Genomic DNA, 20,488 nt, shown 5'->3' with positions numbered 1-20,488 from the left:
AGTGAGACTGAGAAGTTGTAGAGAAGACAAACAAATGTAGTAATACCACACCTGTAAGTAGTATCTGGGCTAGGCTGCCTGTCCACGGCTGTTACGGAATATCGCTAGTAATATTCCGCCGCGGGGGAGAACTGACAGGTCTCCGCGATGAGCCTATCTGATAGACAGGTTCACCGCGGAAAATCGCAGCATGCCGCGATTTGAATCCTACGAGCGGAGAATCGCTATGATTCTCTGCTCGTGAACGTCGGGCTGCACTTTCCATTAAGTCTATGGGAAGCGTTCACTGCCTTACCCGTGGCCAGATTATCGCTGCGACATATCGCCCGTGGACAGGAGGCCCTATATGGATTTTTACAAGTATAAACCAGAATGCCCCGACTCATTAACAGCAAGCAGTGATCTTGAAAACGGTGAGGAATTGAAACACAAAGTCTATTAGAACGTTGAAGAATTTTTCATCAGGTTCATGGTGCCTGAACCACAGGCAGTATGATCCCAGATCATGTATACCCATTGTACCCATGTAGGTTTTATTCTGAAACACTGCAGCATTTCAGAAAAAAACTTACTTTGAACTTTGACTCGATATCAAAGCTTCAAGTCACAGAGGCGGGCCATGATTGCCTCTCCCCACTTGCATGTAATCTGACCAGCTTCGGTGACCACTTTATGTTTTTTCTGAATTGCTACAGGGGGTAATTGGCATACCTGCCCTAGGGTCATGCTGCCCATGGTTCAGGTAGCATGAACCTCATGACAGAGTCCCTTTAAATAATGACAAATGGTCATTTACATAAAAGCCCTTCCAGTGCAGAACGGTTTGCAATCCATAAACCTGTTGATCAGTTTGATAGATATTAGCTTTGGGAAATCATTGGTGTATTTTTACAGATAAATATTCTGTGTCATTGATTGAAGGAACAATCGAATGTGCCGCCCACACAGAGAACTTAAGAAGCCAACTCAATATATGGAGGTGTGAACTATACGAAAATGTCATGATGAGAGCCGGGGGAAAGACTTAGCGCTACACATTACTTGATAAAGAAGATGGTCACCTTGAAATTCTAGCTACAATCTGACCAATGTTAGGACAAATGCCTGGTGGCACAATGAGTCCCCTGTGGCACTTTCCACCATACCATGAAATCTTCCCTATACCTCCATACATATGGCAGCTGATGAAGCATGATAAGGTTCCACACAAGTGTGACAGGCACTTCTATAGGTGCTCTTTTATAATTTGATACGAAAGTGTCAGAAAATAACCACATGCATGAGGCCTAAGGAAGCATTCATAGGTCATGGTTTCCTAGAAAACTGGAGACAAAAAAAACATGCAAATGACACAAAAATTAAAAGGGGCACTAACTTTTCAGACAACTTATGCTTATCTACTAGCTTGTGTTAGTCTCATCATTTCTGTAATATACTTCCATTAAAAATGCTGTTGCTTTACTAGTGTAAATCACATTTGACGTGGCTATTCCAGCAGCTTTCCATCCAGTACCACAGCCTTGGTGCCTGCCACATGGTACCACCCAGAATAAGCAGTGGGCGGTCACATGCCATTCATTGGTGCATGTGGCCGCTCAGCAAGTCACAGGCTTCACTGGCTGTGAGACAATCCCGCTGAAGCCTGTGACTGGCTGAGCAGTCACAGGCACAATGAACAGCACTTGACTACCGGCTGCTTCTTCCGGGTTCCATGCGGTGGGCACGGGGGCTGCCAAAAAAAGAGAGCATTCATTTCATATTATTTTAAGCCCCAACAAAAGGTGCTGATAGGTTTAAGTACCAATTACAGAACCCTTCCCATGCAATTCCAATAAAGTTCTGTTCACATCCGCATTAGGCAGTTCTATTTTCCTGCTCCTGTCAGGGTGAAGAAAAGCAGAATCACCTGCTAAACAGTTTTGTCCTATAGCGGAACTGAATGGTGCCGAGCGGGCACCCATTGACTGTAATAGAGTCCATTCATTTTCCGGCCAGCAGTCCGGCATTTTGCTAGAATTTACAGAACAAAATAGTGCTGCTTACTGCGCTATTTCATCCAGTTTCCTAGCAGAAATCAGTGAAGGAGGTTTGAGAACAGAACCGCTGACGCTGATGTGAACAAACCATAATGAGTATATATATTAGGGAATAGCTGTGTATGCCATTCCTCTATGGAAAGAAATGTGTGTTGGAAATCTTTTAGCTTGTTTAGTAAATAAACAAGAAAATTGAGATTAAAAAAAAAATAAAAATAATAATAATAATAATAATAATAATAAAAATAAACATTTTTGGAAAAAAAAAAAAAGTCATTTCAGGCCAAATCGCTAAGCCCTATGATAATGATCTCCACAGTCTCTGCCTCTCCTGCTGTATATGTCTGTCTCTGAATGTTTGAATCATACTAGGAAAGCAGAGGGGCGAGCATTCACATACTGCCATACTACTGATTGGACCACAAACTAAGAGGAAGCATGGGAAGAAAGGGCAAGGAAGTAGAGGGCAGTGAACTACTGGTATAACTCTAGGCTTGTGACATGCATCGTCCTTGAAAGTGGATTTCAAACAGCAGAAAAATGGGGGAGACCACCTGAAAACCAGAAGTTATAGACATGAAACAGCAGCAAATGAGTGGGTAAGGAAAATCAGGTGTATTTTAGAAATTTTGTTGAAAACTCAGGTACTCTTTAATGTCTTAAACCCAAGTAGGTCTTTCTTAAAGTGACCTACCTCCTGTGCCCAGGACCTTCAGGAGCTCAAAGTTCTCAATTCCAACCTTCTCCGCATGTCCAGTCAAATTTGCTATGGGGAAAGGGGGAAACAATGACAAAAAATTCATTAGTCATAATAGAGCCAAGTTAATTAATGAAGCATCAGAGTGGCTGTATATTATCTTTATCTCCCAATATTGATTCTGAAACTATAGAATATGTCCATCTGAGGCTCACATCTAATCAAACAGATTGATCTCGTTCAATCACCACTGGATTAATTAAAATAAAATGTAATTACTGAAGTCTAAGAGTCTGAGTCAACAGGACGGATAATTAGTTATGGAATGGAGCCCGATGTTAATGCAAAGAGATTACTTTAAAAAAAAGGTATTAAAAAGATGCAACATCTTAACAGTACAATTAGGCCTGATCCTTTGTTCCTCTACATCTGCCATCAGGGAAGAGTCAGGACATCCCCATATACATTAGATAGTTGGCCAATTCCACCCAGAATCATCAGATGTAGCCAACGTCATGTGTATAGGCAGCTGTACAGTTTTAACATGTACTCCAATAGACACCTAAGAATCCAAACACTAACCCCATTAAAGTATATCCCAAGAGTCAACTAATCTATACATCAACATGTAACCTGTTACTCACCTAACAACCCAAACACTAAACTCATCAATCTGCATTATAGTAGTCACCTTCGTAACATATACACCAGTCTGTAACTGAATGGTTACATAACAACCCATGTATGGTCAAACCTCTAGTTTCGTTGACAATCTGTCTGAAAGCAATCGTCAAAACTTGAAACTAATGAAAACTAGACGCAATTCTTTCCATGGAAAACAATGTAAATCTAATGAACTTGTTCTAGACATTCCAATTTTCGGAGAGACAGGGAGGGGGGCTTAAAATATAAGCTACTTATACTACTTGGGAAAAAAAATTACTCACCTTGCAGGCAGCGTCCCCGTCCCTCTTACTGATCTCCAGGCGCTTTAGCGCTGAAACATCATCCTGCAGGCGGGGTATTCAAGCGATGTCAGGTAGAGAATGGTATCATTGAATGGCTGTGATTGGCTCATCAAGCGCCGACTGTGATTGGCTGAGCCACGGCGCTCCTGAGCTAGTGACAGCATTCTCTTCCTGGAGGCGGAGTGTTCAACCCACGTTATCAAGAAGAGAATGGTGTTTCAATGCTGAAGCCGACACGTAAGCCTGCCGGAGTACCTGGAAAGCCGCGAGAGGGACGGGGACACCGCCTGCGAGGTTAAATAGACCAGCGGCCGCTGGCAAAACTAGAAGCAGCCAGCCAAACTGGAGGTGAAATCCTGGCTAGAAAAATCGGCGAAAGGAGCAGACAACAAAAGTAGAGGTTTGACTGCATTAATATATACACTCTGTCCAAAAAAAAAAAAAAAAAAAGTTGTCATTTTGCTGCAAAACTCAGCATGCAGTTACATCTTAGATAGATATGTAAATGATGAGAGTTGTGGTGTGATTAGATGAATGGTCTTGCCACCTGAGACACTAAAAGTGGTTCCAGGCCTATAAAAAGGCTCTCAGAGGCTCCTTGTGTATAGGGGACCTCTTTTTCCACTTGCGTAGAGCTTGTTGACCACTAGACCCCTCTATGACGCAATAGTAGCGGTACGAGCAACAATGACAGCTCAGCAATATGTTCAGACATCCTACATGTGTTCCTCTCATGGCGGCTTCCAGAGGCATTTTCCAGCAGGATGATGCTCGGCCGCACACAGCAAGGGGGTCACAGGAGCCTCCACAACATTGCCTGACTTCTGTATGGGACCATCTGGGACGCCAACTTCGACAACCTATGAGTTTGCACGATCTAGAGCCTCAGTTACAGCAAATATACAGCGATATGTGTCTTTGACTGTCCGTATGGCATCTTGCATCCAAGCTAGACCTTCCCTTCAAGTGTTCAGTTTTCCACAATAAGTTATCCTCTTGCTCTGATATTGCAATCACTTACTTATACAGTATCAATATTACAATCACACAGAGAAAGTTTCATTCAATTCTAACAACGTCTCCTTGCTGTGTTTAACAATGAGTGTACAGCCCCAACTCCAAACCAGTTGGAAGTCTGTGTAATATGTAAAGAAATGTTAAAGAAAAAAAGAAAAGAAGAATATAATGATTTAGAAATCTCATTTAATCCTTTTCGCATTAAGCTGTTTGCTTCCATTCCGTTAGGTTTCCTTTTTTTTGAGAATATCACAGTTTACAGCATTATTTTTTTGTAAAAAAAGGAAAACTGATGGAATGGAAGCAAACTGAAGCCTTTCCATTTGTTACTTTTTATTTTTTTTTAGACCCCATTGAAATAAAAAGAAAAATAATTTTTTTCTCTTTTTATTTCAGTTTTTCTCCTCCAAAAACAGAGCACAGAGATGGAATCCCTGAACCAAGCCCCAACACAGATGTGAAAGCAGCTTTATGCCCTTCAACCAGTGTTATGACTGAAAGTATACATTGTACTTCATTACATTCGGCTATTTACCGTCTACTAGGACAAGCAGTGATCAGGACCAGAATAGTTGCTTCATGTTCATTAGCAGAAAGGCGTTCAGGGCATAACATGGTTAAACCCTTTAGAACCTCTCCACATCGTAACTATTTCATTATGGGAAGAGCACAGTATGTTCTAGCACAGGATAATAAGCAATTAGCAGAAAGTGATCCACAATTCTATTAAAGTAATAGATGATGTCCTAATCATTAATTGGATGCTGCAGTGATACAATGTCATGAAGGATTTTTTATTTCTTTCATCCTCTTATAGTGCAAAACTACATAGTAAGCCTTTTCAGAGTATCATAAACCATTTATAGTTTATTCTGCATTAAACATTGAGCCACTGTGTGCATATATTACTTATCCCAAGTTGTATCCTGTATTAGAGCTAATGCCCACAGCCGGATTTCTGCCGCGTTTTACGCAGCAGAAATCTGCGGCATTACCCTAGGGCTATTAGGTTCTATTGTAGTCAATGGAAGCTGGCCGTCGTGCTATACTTCCGCTGTAGCACAGCGGAAGTTTCGCGTGAAAATGCGTCCCTGCCCACGTTATCTGGCACTGACGGCATGCCACGCGCTGTACTGCGCATGTGCATCGTCTCGAGGGTCGGGAACAGCGCGGCGGATCCAGGACGTGAATATGAGGGTTTTGGGGGGTGCCGTAGCGGACTCCGCTGCGATATTCCGCTAGTGGAGTCCGCCACGGCTGTGGGCATGAGGCCTTATACTCGAGAGCTGCACTCACTATTCTGCTGGTGGAGTCACTGTGTACATACATTACATTACTTATCCTGAACTGATCACGAGTTACATCCTGTATTATACTCCAGAGCTGCACTCACTATTCTGCTGGTGGAGTCACTGTGTACATACATTACATTACTTATCCTGCACTGGTCCTGAGTTACATCCTGTATTATACTCCAGAGCTGTACTCACTATTCTGCTGGTGGAGTCACTATGTACATACATTACATTACTTATCCTGTACTGATCCTGAGTTACATTCTGTATTATACTCCAGAGCTGCACTCACTATTCTGCTGGTGGAGTCACTGTGTACATACATTACATTACTTATCCTGTATGATCTTGAGTTACATTCTAGATTACACTCCAGATCTCCACTGTTGACCCTTGTGTGTTACCAGTTCCAGAGTGCCTGGTTCAAACAGACCCCATTGTACCAAACGAAGGTTATGGGTATGTGCAGATGGGTAAGGACCACTGTAGATTTTCCAGAAAATCTCTAGCAACACCAAGTGGTCCGGATCTTTCCATGGATTTTTGTAGAGATTTGCTGCAAATTTTACCCTTTGCATTGCAGAGGATGAACTCCACAGTGAAATCTGTAAGAAAATATTGTTTAAAATCTGCACGGTATGTCAATTCTTAGCTGATTTTATCCGCACCCATGGTTCCGATTTGTTAAATTGCGTTCACACAGCTTGGAACTTCAAAAAGACATACTAAATACGTGCAGAAGAAATTCTTAACATCTCAATGAGGCCGAAGTCAGTCAGAGCCCACAAGGTTCCCATCTTGGTGTATTCCAGGCTTCCCTAAACCCATTAGGCAACCTACACATGGCCGAGAGCGATACCGGGCCATGAAACTCGGCCCAATATTGCGCTTGTGCGCGTGTGATGTACTGGTGGATGCGAGGCGTTTTTCTGTCAAAAACGCCTTCCATCACTTCTGTAAGCCTCCGGCGCAGGTTTCAGTCGCATAAGAGGATTGGTAAGCATTTCCCATTGTTTTCAATCAAAAATCTTGCATCGCATGCAGTGCAATGTGTTTTCCTCCCCTATTAAAAACAATGGGTGATGCGTTCCAAGGAATGAGCAAAGATAGTACATGCCGCAATATAAAAGAATCGCCCTCCCCCCTCCCCTATATATACCTCCAGTCAAAAGAATGGGGTTCATATTTGTGCCTCTCGCAACGCACAAATCTTGCATGATTTTCCCGGCTGGGTGAAAGCAGCCCAAGTGTGAGCATTGTCATGTAGGTCCATTTAGTGTCTGATTAGAGCGATCATTTTAAAGGATGCTCATTAGCATAGAGTGCATGTGTGATTTTGGCCCAATTACAAGGTGTAAGTGTACATGTAATGTGCATCACAACCACAGTGAGATTAAAAAAGCACAAAATCAACAATTAAACTGTGTGCAGTAATGAAGCATTTACATATGAAAAATCCCCATCTCAGATAGCGAATTACTTTGTAGGGTGATGGTGGGGGTAGTAGTTTAGACACAACTAGTGTATAGCCATAGGGGGTTGCAAAGGGCCTTGACACTGATGGGTCTCCAACGCAGGAGCACAACAGTTGGAGTGACCTTGGTGCAGGATTTTGCACTGCGCTCCAGGAGCTTCCAGCTGTGTCTAGCAGTGACTTCCTTCTGTCCCACCATTAAACCCCTTCATAATGACAGCTGTGTCATGAAGATAAGTGGCACAGACATTCCCCCTCGCTCCAGAATATTGCTGAATAGTTCCTTCTGCCTCCAAACATCTCGATAATTTACTGTGTCGCCTACACGGCCTCAGAACTGAAGTAGGAGGAAGAGAAGCTCTTACTGTTGTACACCAAAGAACATCCCGGGTTCTTGCCACGCGCTTATGTTTCCTCTTCTTTTTATACATTTGTTCTCAACCAGAATCCTTTCTAATGAAAACTTCCTCTCCATCTGGTAAAACACATCATTTTCTGCCCCTGTTTGTGGGATTCAAGAACAAGACAAGGCTCCAGAGCTGCACCGTGTGGGAACACTACAGCATGCCATAGATTACCTGCAGTGGCTACCTCCTCCCAATCACAAACCATGGCCCCTCATAGCCAAGGTTCACATGCGATGATGTGAAATATAGCATCCACGTTCCGGGACATCTGCTGGATTAATTCCTGAACACATTCAATCTTGGCTTGGGGCTTTGCAGGCAGATAAACAGCAGATTAGATAAAAAAAGCTTCAGTCCATATAACTTCTCTGCATCTGCTGCAATACAGACTCTCTGTGTGTACTGTATATATTATACGCACATCTACTGATATATACAGAAGAATTAAAGGGGCTGGTTATGGAGGGGGGGTCCGCACTCACAGCAGGCTCCATCTGTCTATGTATTACACGGCTGCCACTCACCGGATAGAGCACTGCAAGCTGAATAATTTCCTGGCGAAAAAGGCCATTTTCTGGGGTTTTGGAATCTGGATCCATGGTGATCAATTGATCGCCACAGTTTCAATAAAGAGGGCGGGTTGGTGCTCAGCTATAAAAAATTCTGGATTACTGGAATATTATTAGAAATATTGCAAAAAGTTTAAAGGGGTATTTCTGGCTTCCACTATTGATAACCCAATTGTTGATCGTGGGGGTCAGCCATTCGGGATCCCTGACAATCAGCTGATCCTCCAGGCTGCTGGCAGTGCAGCGGAATCAGACATCGCCATCGGCGGTCAGGGCTGGAAGTGCAATAGATGGGAGCAATGCCTCCTATTACACTTCTAGCTCTTCACTGCTGTCAGAGCACAATATCAGTTTCTGTTAAGAGTGTATTTCCATGGGGAGCGTGAGATATAGGTCAGTGAAAATCTGACTCACATTGCACTAGTTAACATGCGTTTTGGCATTTTAAAAAAGTACATGCTTTTTTTACGTGCCTAGTAAAAAAAAAAATAAAAAAAATATTATTTATATATATATATATATATATATATATATATATAAAAATAATCGAATGTGGTTCCTGTAGTTAAAAGGTAAAAAAAAATGCATCACACTCCCATGCAAATCGCATGGCATGCAAGTGCAATACACTGCATAGAAAAATTGCCCATTATTTGCCATATCATTGGTCAAAGAAAAAATTGCTTGTGTATATAAACGCATATAAACACAATCAGACAGAACTCGCTCATGAAAGTTGCCCGTATAAATACAGCCTCAATGTGTGATCACTGTGGACCCCCAATATCTCAGAATGAATGGACTACAATGTTATAGGCACATCCCCACACACAGCACACATATAGCAGGTCATAAGGATGGGTAATGTTGAAAAGCCTCCTGGAAGACTTTCCTCACACTGATTTTTTATGGATTTTTTTTGCAAAAAAATACCATGAATTCTGTGCATTTTTCCAAGCATTTTTTCTTTTTATACATGCATGCATTTTTTCAGGCTTTTTACCCCTATAGAGAAGTCAATGGATGAAAAACAAATGCAAGACCAAGAGCCTGCTACACTTTGGAGAAAAAAAAAGTAAGTCTGTACTGTATTTCATAACTTCCTATTGAGCTACAGCTAATATCTGGCCGTGGAGTGTAAAAAGAAAAAAAGAAAATGCGTGAAACCTCTTTTGATTCAATTTTTAAATAAAGGAGTCTTCCATTTCCTTCCCTGCACATGATTATTGGATTCACCCTTTATGTTCGCCGCTTACTACCTAGCGACAGGGCATCTAGTTTCCAGCGCATCAATATGCATAGGCTGATAAGGACCTGCCCTAGGGAACAGATCCACGGAGGTTAGGCTAATTGCTGCTACAGCATGCATGTTGTTTTTGTTGCAAATTGGGTTAGTAGGATTTCCACAAGGTGCAAAATTAATGGGACGGTATATTTTGTATGTCTATATAGGTACAGTAATAATGCAGTAGACTTTGTATTCATGTGTGTAAATACAGGCTATGATACCTTTCAGCACAACAACAAGGTTTTAGCACTTTCTAAACATGTTCCTGTGTGTTCGGACTTGTTCATATTTACAGTGTGACATTCCTGAATAACAAGGTGCTTCAATAACATGTTCTAGGTGTATATATAGCAACAGCTCAACATCTCTGCTTACTGTCAATGACTGGGAACAATCTTGTTTACATTCAACGACAGAAATCTAATAGATGAGTGTTTGTTGCATTTGTATCCCATCTAGTCGATCCTCTGTGAGCTGAACAGCCTGGACACTAGACTGATACATTTCAACTCCAAGGATACACAGTAGCTGCTGACATATGTAGCCAATGCTTTGTGCACATCTGCAGCCCTAGGGCACGCATTCACACTTCTGCTCCAGCATCAGCTCTATTTCTGGTTTTAGTTCTGTCCTTGGAGCCGAACACCACAAATACCAGACCTGAGCGATGCCAGATGGACCCCTTTGACTATTAAGGGGTCCATCCAGCTTTAGACAAAACAGCCAAAATAGCGCAGTATGCTGTAGTAAGGATTTTGTGCTGAAGGCTCCAAACTGAGCCTTCAGCAAAGATGAGAAAGGTATCTTAGGGTACTGTTACATGGGATGATTGTTGGGCACTTAAGCACCCAACAGTCGTTCCATGCTTGCACACAAGTGCGATGATCACTCAGTGAATGGGGGCAGAGCAGGATGGAGATCGCTATGGCTGCCGCCTCCATTCACAGTAAACAGGCAGTCGCTCATTGATGAACAACTGCCTGTTTACAAAGGCCAATCATCGTTAGATTTTTATGAAACTGAATGACGAATGATAAGGAAACGAATTATCAGTGGTTGGCAGCATTTACACTGAATGATTGTTCAGATTCCCGTGATCCAGCAAGAATCTGAATGAATCGTTCTGTGTAAAAGGGCCCTTAGTTGCAGATTCTGGCAGATTTAATGGAGAGAATTCAGCATACAGCACTGTCCTTTCTGTATAATCAAGGAAAACCCCAATAGAACTGCAACAAGCCCAGTTATAAGTCACTAAGTCCGACAGACATAGATTTTCTGTTGTATCAGAGCCCTAGCTACAATATGTCGCCCTCATCCACTCCCGGCTCGATTATTGCAACTCGTTGCTGATCGGCTTCCCCTGCACCAGACTCTACCCTCTCCAGTCCATCCTGAATGCGGCAGCCAGGCTCATCTTCCTGTCCAGCCGCTACTCGGACGCCTCTGCCCTGTGCCAGTCACTGCACTGGCTGCCCGTTAAATACAGAATACAATTTAAACTCACTACCCTCATCCACAAAGCCCTCCACAGTGCAGCGCCACCCTATATCGCCTCCCTCATCTCAATCCATCAACCAGCCCGGGCTCTCCGCTCTGCTAATGAAACCAGACTGAGCGCCCCTTTCATTCGAACTTCTCATTCCCGCCTCCAAGACTTCTCTAGAGCAGCACCGGTCCTCTGGAACGCACTACCAAAGGCTACCCGAGCAATCCAGGACTCGCAGAACTTCAGGCGTGCTCTAAAAACGTACCTCTTCAGGGAGGCATACCGCATTCCCTAAACAAACCTCTCTGTACTCCGCCTGATAACATGCTCCCTGACCTACTGACTGCAATCCCTGCAAGCCATCATAAACCGCTCCTGCAGTCACACCGTCTCTGCCGTCACACGGCTAAATGTCTGACCATTGTCTGTGTATGGCATCCCTCACTCTCCACCTCGCCATACCGTGCACATCTCCAGCCCCTTTACCTTCTGTATCACCCCATTACTTGTAGTATGTAAGCTCGTTGGAGCAGGACCCTCACCCCTATTGTTTCCATCAACTGATTACTATATGTAACCGTGGTTCTGTAATGTTTGTATTTTGTCTTTCTGTATCCCCCCTGTCTATGTAAGCGCTGCGGAATATGTTGGCGCTATACAAATAAAGATTATTATTATTATTGTAGCAAACCCTCAGGTGTGTGAAGTATTACTGTAGCTCTCTACAGGTTTTCCAATTTCAAGATGTAAATAAGGAGATTTCCTTTCCTTTAGGTAAGAGGGGTCACTCAAGTTTCACTAGATTCTGATATCTACAGCACTATGGAATAGTTCCGTGCTATATAAGCATTGCTGCCAAAGTGTCAGTTTTTACTTAAGCCCTCTAATTCTATTCATTAACCAAGTACGAAACAGTAACTCCTAGTCAGGATGGACAAGGCAAAAGGTCCAACTAATAGAGGAGAGGGCACAGGGGAGGACACAGACTTAAAAAAAAAATTTAATGCAACTGCTAAGATGAATCAATCAAACATTAGTCAGCAATGCTGTGATCCATGGTGCCTCCTGAAAGAGCCCTTTAAGGGACCTTTAACAGGGGCCGGAACTGGCATGCAAGACGGACGGCAAACTAAAATCCACAGGCTACCTGCGGATTTTGATGTGGAATTGAAAATTTCTGCCTGCAATTCCGCATCAAAATCTGCAATTAGACCTGCGGATTTTGGCGTGGAATTTTGCCGCTGTGGATTTTGGAGCATTCTAGGACCTAAATTCCGGCCCCCAAAGCTAGACAGGTGCAGCAGACATTGGGCTGCGTATTAACGTTGCAGAACACTCATAGCTGTGCAGTCATCGCTCAGCGTTGGACCACCAGATGTCAATACTAAGCATTCCCAACTCCTAATCCTCCACAAACACTGTGTTCCGAAAACCAACACTTCTGCAAGAAGACAGAGCAAAAGCTGCTAATTATAAACCTTCTTCAAGATGAGAAAACACAATCCCTATTTATAAACACTATGGGTATTCATTTTCCACACCCTACATAATGCAGCGCAGACAATGTTATTGGGATGAGGGGGGTGTAGGGAGAGGGGGGGGGGGGGGGGGACTTCCAATGGTGTCCACCACTGCCTACAAAAATATAGCAGGCTAGTAGAAACTATTGATCCCGCTGTACATGAGGATAAAATGATGGGCAGATGGGACACGTCTGAGTGTACACACGCGGCGTGCCTGCCGTCAATGTGTTCGCTTTACAGCATAGCGCTAAGTGAGGTGCTGGAAATGCTCCAAAAGACCAGACAGTCACAGACTCGAAAAGGAAAACAGATCCTGTTTAGACAACAAATGCTGCTTTAATCTCCCATTACTCTGCGGCGACATATGTGGACATAGTGAACAGAGCAGCAGGGACCTCCGCAGATGCCATGCAACGCAGAGGAGGCAGACCACACCGGGAGAATGTTGTGGTACCTTGCACATACGATACTTGATGCGCTGGTAGAAATTTCCAATTCTTCAGCATTTTCAAAATCACTGCTTGCTGTCAAAGAATGGAACATCTCCCTTTATATGTTGAGACTGAAAACTTGTACAGATCTCCGCTGTGGGTTTATTACAAGTGTATCCAACAAAAAAAAGTTTACTAAGTGTTAATGCAGGAATCAACTTCGAGTCTGGGCCAAGGAAGATTTCAGCTGCTGTGTTTAGCTCCCACAGAGTTGTCAGGACTCCTAAAGTGTAACCATCCTGTCAGCTGGGTAAGCAGTAATAGGTTGAGGCAGCCTTTGGATTGAAATAGATGTGCTTCCATTCACTGACAGCAAGAGGGGGTCTTGAAAATGGTGAGAAATTGAAGCACGAAACATATTAGAAAGTTACAGAACGGGTCATTATACAAGATTATGTTTTTTGTTTTCCTTTTAACATAACATAGGAACACAAGCTACCATCTGTTATAGGTCCTTGTATGAAGGCAAGATTTACAAGTCTTTTTTTGCGGTTTTAGATCTTGCTTTGATTTTTTAATTCACACCAAAACCAAACGATTTTGTAAAAACGACCCGTAATACGAAGTTAATATTAATTTATATATCTAGTCACACGGCTATATTTGTTACAGAGCAGCATTTGCCCAATAGAAAATATATGGTGGCAAATACTGATGAAATAGTGATGAAATACTGACATATGGTGGCAATGGCATCTGTAACATGTCCGTAATACAAATCTATACTAAGGGCTCAGTCAGACGAGCAGAGAACCGTGCGTATTTCCATGCGGAAAAAAACCGCACCACGTGTGCGGGCGAAAATCCGCACCTGCCAAAGATAAAACATATGGGTATGGACATGGTCATGCGGATTTTTTCCTGCACGTGTGGTGCGTTTTTTTCTATGCGGACCTCCGCTCGTCTGACTGAGCCCTTAGGACGTGCTTCAACGCTGGTCTGAAACTGGCCTCACCGCGACCGCACACTCTCACTGAGGTCAATGGGGATGCATTAGCTCAGGGTGAATTTGTACCCATCCCCAAACCGCAAGTAGGTAGGGATTAATGAGGATGTCACTGATTAAAATCAAAACTACATTTGAGGTTATAAAGAATATGATCAATATTGAGGTCGACGGCCATGCCTGCCCCTTCAAAACGGTGCAGTTCATGAAGAAAACAGCATTTCAACACTTGTTGCATCATGGGTTAATGTGCCCATATATGTGATGGCATCTGCTAGCGCAAAAAAAAAAAAGGCTCAATAAGCATCATTTTACTGGTGATGCACAACGCATTTCGGAGCCACTAAAATCTCAATACTGCGCACAAAGTCACAGAGTGAAAACAGCATTGGTGAGAGCGGCCCTGAATGCGAATCGGGCATCAACTTCAGCCATCAGCGAAACTGCGCCACAGGTGAGCTGTGAAGCAGGCAGGCAACCAGGAGAGCTGCATCAAATGTATTCCATGAGGGCGAGGGAGCATTGCAATATAGAGTTATACATTGAACTGACTGCTGTATGTAATGAGGCCGCAGCCGAACTAGAAGATGGGGATTCCAAAATGATAGAATAGCCATAAGAGTATGCAAGAGGTTAACAGTACAGTAGTACCGTGCATAAGGAATCAGTAACTCCTGGGCGAGTGCAGGCGTGTAGGGTGACACTGTGCAGAGAACAGGTCAGCGTGACATGTTCTGGACCAACACTGCAGATACAAAGACATGGGGCCTTTATCAAGAGTAAATAAGTAAGGAAGGGATCAGTCACACCACTGTAAGATATAGTGATACTGTGTATCAGCAGGGGTATAATGTGAACAGCGAGAGTAAGAGGCAAAACAATAAGATTGAAGTGCAAGTAGAGCTTAGTTAGGAGTACGGTGCATGGATGGAGACACTGAGGAAGCAGGAGGGGAATCACAGAAGTTGAGAGAAGAGTACAGGAAGTGGGCACAGGATGACACTGAAGGGTGGCGGGCAGTGCTACTGCGTGGTATACATGGTGATACTGAGGAGAGTAGCAGGAGGTCAGTAGTATTGTGCAGGGGTTGTCAAAAGTTACACTATGCCAGCGCTGCTGAGCTGCAATACAAAACAGTACGAGATAGAGAGGATGGCCAGTGAGATGCCAGCAGTACCGGGCACTGGGATGGCACTAGACGTTTGGGAAACATTGTACAATTTATGTGGGATACTAGAGGACCCGTAGATAGATAGTACAGAGGTAGTCAGAAAGCTGCCAATCATGCCATCAGAATGATGACGAGATCGTAACAAAGAGGTAAGTCATGTATATGTCAGTAGTATGGAGCATGCAGCCACTGGGTTGTTTCTCTGCACATGGTTACAACAAGCATGTTCAGGAGGAGATCGCTGGTACTACGCATAGGATATACAGGGTAATTCAGACAGAAGGGTGCAAACGTAAATCCGACTTCCTAATACATAAATGGTCATACAACAGCCAGAATGACATAAAAGGTGGAACTCTTCCAGTTTTTATTGCACCTTACAGATGTCCAATGCCGCAGAACCTAGACGACCTAAAGCAACACATCTCCGCTGCAGGGGAATTGAACAGGGTCATATGCGTGAGCGATGTTTTCCCACATCATCATCTATATGACCAAAATCATGACACGTCCCATCTTTGGGTGTGCTCTCGCATTGCATTGCCGATATTTCTCAACGGGGTCAGCGGCAGCATTGCGCTACGTCCAAACGGTGCGATGCGAGGTTTCCCCATTGAAAACAATGGGAGAAACTCGGTGATTCTCCGCCGCGGCTGATGATCGCTACTTCACCAAAGTGATTTTGTTAGAAAAACGCATCTCATCCGCAGCAAAATCATATGTTGGTGAGCGCGGCCCGATATGGCGCTCGCCCGTGTGAAGTAGCCCTAGGTGGATGACCAGCTGGAAGAGTTTTATCTTTTCATGTCACTCTGGCTGTTGTACATCACTTCATGTATGAAGAAATCCGCTTTACGTTAGCATCACTCATTCTGACGCAGCCTGTATTGTGAGGGGTTAGGGGTGTGCAAGTGTTGTGCATGGGTAACAGTCAAGAGGGTCAGCAGTATGTCAGGAGAACTGCCCAAGGTAGTGAAATTGTAGGTGGTAAGAGGCATTTCCGGAGTACCTGGGTACCATGAAGACAGTCTGACAGATGTTAGGAACACTGTGTACGGAGGGGGCATTGTGCAAGAAAATATGCATCAGATGATACTCACAGGAAAGGGGGGTCAGAATGACACCGGATGACACAGAGAGAGGGGGGGAACCGGGAGTACTGTGCAGCGGGCGAGACTGAGGGGGGAACCGGGAGTACTGTGCAGCGGGCGAGACTGAGGGGGGAAGCGGGAGTACTGTGCAGCGGGCGACGCTGAGGGGGGAAGCGGGAGTACTGTGCAGCGGGCGACACTGAGGGGGGAAGCGGGAGTACAGTCCAGCGGGCGACACTGAGGGGGGAAGCGGGAGTACAGTCCAGCGGGCGACACTGAGGGGGGAAGCGGGAGTACTGTGCAGCGGGCGACACTGAGGGGGGAAGCGGGAGTACTGTGCAGCGGGCGACACTGAGGGGGGAAGCGGGAGTACTGTGCAGCGGGCGACACTGAGGGGGGAAGCGGGAGTACTGTGCAGCGGGCGACACTGAGGGGGGAAGCGGGAGTACTGTGCAGCGGGCGACACTGAGGGGGGGAAGCGGGAGTACAGTCCAGCGGGCGACACTGAGGGGGGGAAGCGGGAGTACAGTCCAGCGGGCGACACTGAGGGGGGAAGCGGGAGTACAGTCCAGCGGGCGACACTGAGGGGGGAAGCGGGAGTACAGTCCAGCGGGCGACACTGAGGGGGGAAGCGGGAGTACAGTCCAGCGGGCGACACTGAGGGGGGAAGCGGGAGTACAGTCCAGCGGGCGACACTGAGGGGGGAAGCGGGAGTACAGTCCAGCGGGCGACACTGAGGGGGGAAGCGGGAGTACAGTCCAGCGGGCGACACTGAGGGGGGAAGCGGGAGTACTGTGCAGCGGGCGACACTGAGGGGGGAAGCGGGAGTACAGTCCAGCGGGCGACACTGAGGGGGGAAGCGGGAGTACAGTCCAGCGGGCGACACTGAGGGGGGAAGCGGGAGTACTGTGCAGCGGGCGACACTGAGGGGGGAAGCGGGAGTACTGTGCAGCGGGCGACACTGAGGGGGGAAGCGGGAGTACTGTGCAGCGGGCGACACTGAGGGGGGAAGCGGGAGTACTGTGCAGCGGGCGACACTGAGGGGGGAAGCGGGAGTACTGTGCAGCGGGCGACACTGAGGGGGGAAGCGGGAGTACTGTGCAGCGGGCGACACTGAGGGGGGAAGCGGGAGTACTGTGCAGCGGGCGACACTGAGGGGGACCTGGAGTACTGCGCAGCGGGCGACACTGAGGGGGACCTGGAGTACTGCGCAGCGGGCGACACTGAGGGGGACCTGGAGTACTGCGCAGCGGGCGACACTGAGGGGGATCGGGAGTACTGCGCAGCGGGCGACACTGAGGGGGATCGGGAGTACTGTGCATCCGGTGATACTGACGGGGATCGGGAGGACTGTGCATCCGGTGATACTGACGGGGATCGGGAGGACTGTGCATCCGGTGATACTGACGGGGATCGGGAGGACTGTGCATCCGGTGATACTGACGGGGATCGGGAGGACTGTGCATCCGGTGATACTGACGGGGATCGGGAGGACTGTGCATCCGGTGATACTGACGGGGATCGGGAGGACTGTGCATCCGGTGATACTGACGGGGATCGGGAGTACTCTGCATCCGGTGATACTGACGGGGATCGGGAGGACTGTGCATCCGGTGATACTGAGCGGGATCGGGAGGACTGTGCATCCGGTGATACTGAGGGGGATCGGGAGGACTGTGCATCCGGTGATACTGAGGGGGATCGGGAGGACTGTGCATCCGGTGATACTGAGGGGGATCGGGAGGACTGTGCATCCGGTGATACTGAGGGGGATCGGGAGGACTGTGCATCCGGTGATACTGAGGGGGATCGGGAGGACTGTGCATCCGGTGACACTGAGGGGGATCGGGAGGACTGTGCATCCGGTGACACTGAGGGGGATCGGGAGCACTGTGCATCCGGTGATAGAGAGTGGGGAATTTAAGAGCACAGTGCACTACGTGACCCTAGGGGGCAGGAGAAGTGTGCATGGGGTGATACAGTGAGAAAGGTGTCAGGAGCAATGTGCACCAGGTGACACTGACGGTGGGTCAGGAGCACTGTGCACTGTATGACACTAAGGAGAAAGGTAAGGAGTAATGTGCGCAGGGTGACACTCATGGGGGGTTCAGATGTGTGCATGGGGTGACACAGATAGGGAATCAGGAGCACTGTGCATCAGATGACATGGGGGGAGGGGCACAGATAGGTAATCAGGAGTACTGGGCATCAGATGACATGGGGTGACACTTACATGGGATAAGGGAGCACTGTGCCCCGGATGACACAAGTACTGTGCACCAGGTGATACTGAGTAATGTGAGGAGTACTGTACACTGGGTGACACTAGGGGGAAAATCACTGTGCAGCAGGTGACACCGAGGAGCGTTGCTGCGCACTGGGTAATGCTGGGTGGGGGCACAGGAGGACTGATAGGGTGTCACTAAGAGGGGAGGGTCAAAAGTAGTGTGCATGAGGTGATACAGTGACAGGTGGGGGTTAGTAATACTGTGCACCAGGTAACATTGCAGAAAGATCTGGAATACTGTGCACCAGGTGGCACCATAAGGGGCAGGGGTACTGTGCACTGGATGACACTCTGGGACGGGGTGTCAGATGTATTTTGCACCAGGTGATACTAAAAGGAAGGGGGTGTGTGGGGGGTAAAGTAGTGCATTGTGCACGGGGTGACACTAAGGAGGAAGGTCAGGAGTAATGTGCACAGGGAGACACTGCCAGAATGGGGATCAGTGGTCCTGTGCACTGGGTAACAATGCAGATGGGGTGGGAAAGGGAATCTGGAATACTGTGCACCAGGAGGCACCGATGGTGGGGTCAGATGTATTGTGCACCATGTGACACTTGAAGGGGGGGGGTGTCAAGTGCATTGTGCACGGGGGTGACACAGAGAGGGGGCCAGGAGTACTGCAAACTAAGTTACATTCCGAGACGGGGTGTCATAAGTATTATGCAGCAGGTGACACTAAAAGTGAAGGGGGTCAGGAGTAGGGTGCACAGGGTGACACTGAGGGGATGACAGGAGGAGGGTGCACGGGGTGACAGGAGGAGGGTCAGGAGTAAGGTGCCTGTGGTGACAGGAGTAGGGTGCACAGGGTGACACTGAGGGGATGACAGGAGGAGGGTCAGGAGTAAGGTGCATGGGGTGACAGTGAGGGGGTGACAGGAGTAGGGTGCACGAGGTGACAGAAGGAGTGTCAGGAGTAAGGTGCATGAGGTGACACTGAGGGGGTGACAGGAGGAGGGTGCTCAGGGTGACAGGAGGAGGGTCAGGAGTAAGGTGCATGGGGTGACAGTGAGGGGGTGACAGGAGTAGGGTGCACAGGGTGACAGTGAGGGGGATTACAGGAGTAGGGTGCACAGGGTGACAGGAGAAGGGTGCACAGGGTGACACTGAGGGGGGGTCAGGAGTTCTGCACATAACTGACATGGTCGGGGTGGGCTAGGGGTGCTGCAGAGGGACAGTGTACAGAAGACTTCAGTACCCGCAGCTCTGCTCACAATGGACACTAGATAGGAGTGAGGCACTCACCGCTCCGGAGCTCATGGGTCACGGTGAGCAGGTCACCTTCCCGGGAGGGCCCCTCCATGACCTGTCAGACGTACAGATACTAACCACACGGGGACTGGACGTGCCAGGAATCTTGCACTGTTTGCCCTGCAGCGTTGCCCGCTCCCTCCCTCACTCACCCCGGGCGCCGCTTAGCCCCCCGCCCCGGACCACTACGGCACAGTGCAACTCATCCTCCTGCCAACCAGTGCTACCTAACCTGGGCAGCTAACAGCACGCTCATTGGATGGCGCCCAGAAGAAGGAGGCGGAGCCCGTCGCACCCCGGAGATTCCCTTCCTTACACCCTCAAAGTTGACTGACACATTGGGCGGAGCATCGAGGACGTCAACAAAACCAACAACCAATCATAAGCCAGTATGTCCCTCCGCTAGCTACAGTTCGCTTGTTTGTGATTGGATGACTGACTGGTTGAAGGGGACGTGATTGGCTGGCAGGAGTTGTCTCTTCATGAGATGAGTT

The 20,488-nt window shown here is 46.9% G+C and overlaps 1 protein-coding gene across 1 annotated transcript in view; it reads right to left on the bottom strand.

Annotated features, from left to right (window-relative positions):
* Positions 1-20,265, bottom strand: part of RPS6KA5 (ribosomal protein S6 kinase A5) — a 66,218-nt gene extending 45,953 nt beyond the window's left edge. The window contains exons 1-2 of the mRNA XM_066607562.1: positions 19,989-20,265; positions 2,731-2,802 (exon numbers count right to left, since the gene is read on the bottom strand). Coding sequence (XP_066463659.1) covers positions 2,731-2,802; positions 19,989-20,046 — 130 coding nt within the window. The 5' untranslated portion in view covers positions 20,047-20,265. The remainder of the gene's footprint in view (positions 1-2,730; positions 2,803-19,988) is intronic.
* Between the last annotated feature and the right edge of the window lie 223 nt (positions 20,266-20,488).

This window comes from Eleutherodactylus coqui, chromosome 6 (assembly GCF_035609145.1).
Source record: "Eleutherodactylus coqui strain aEleCoq1 chromosome 6, aEleCoq1.hap1, whole genome shotgun sequence".
Lineage (NCBI taxonomy): Eukaryota > Metazoa > Chordata > Amphibia > Anura > Eleutherodactylidae > Eleutherodactylus > Eleutherodactylus coqui.
The sequence above is the reverse complement of the archived record's forward strand: the minus strand, read 5'-3'. Positions and strand labels throughout refer to the sequence as shown.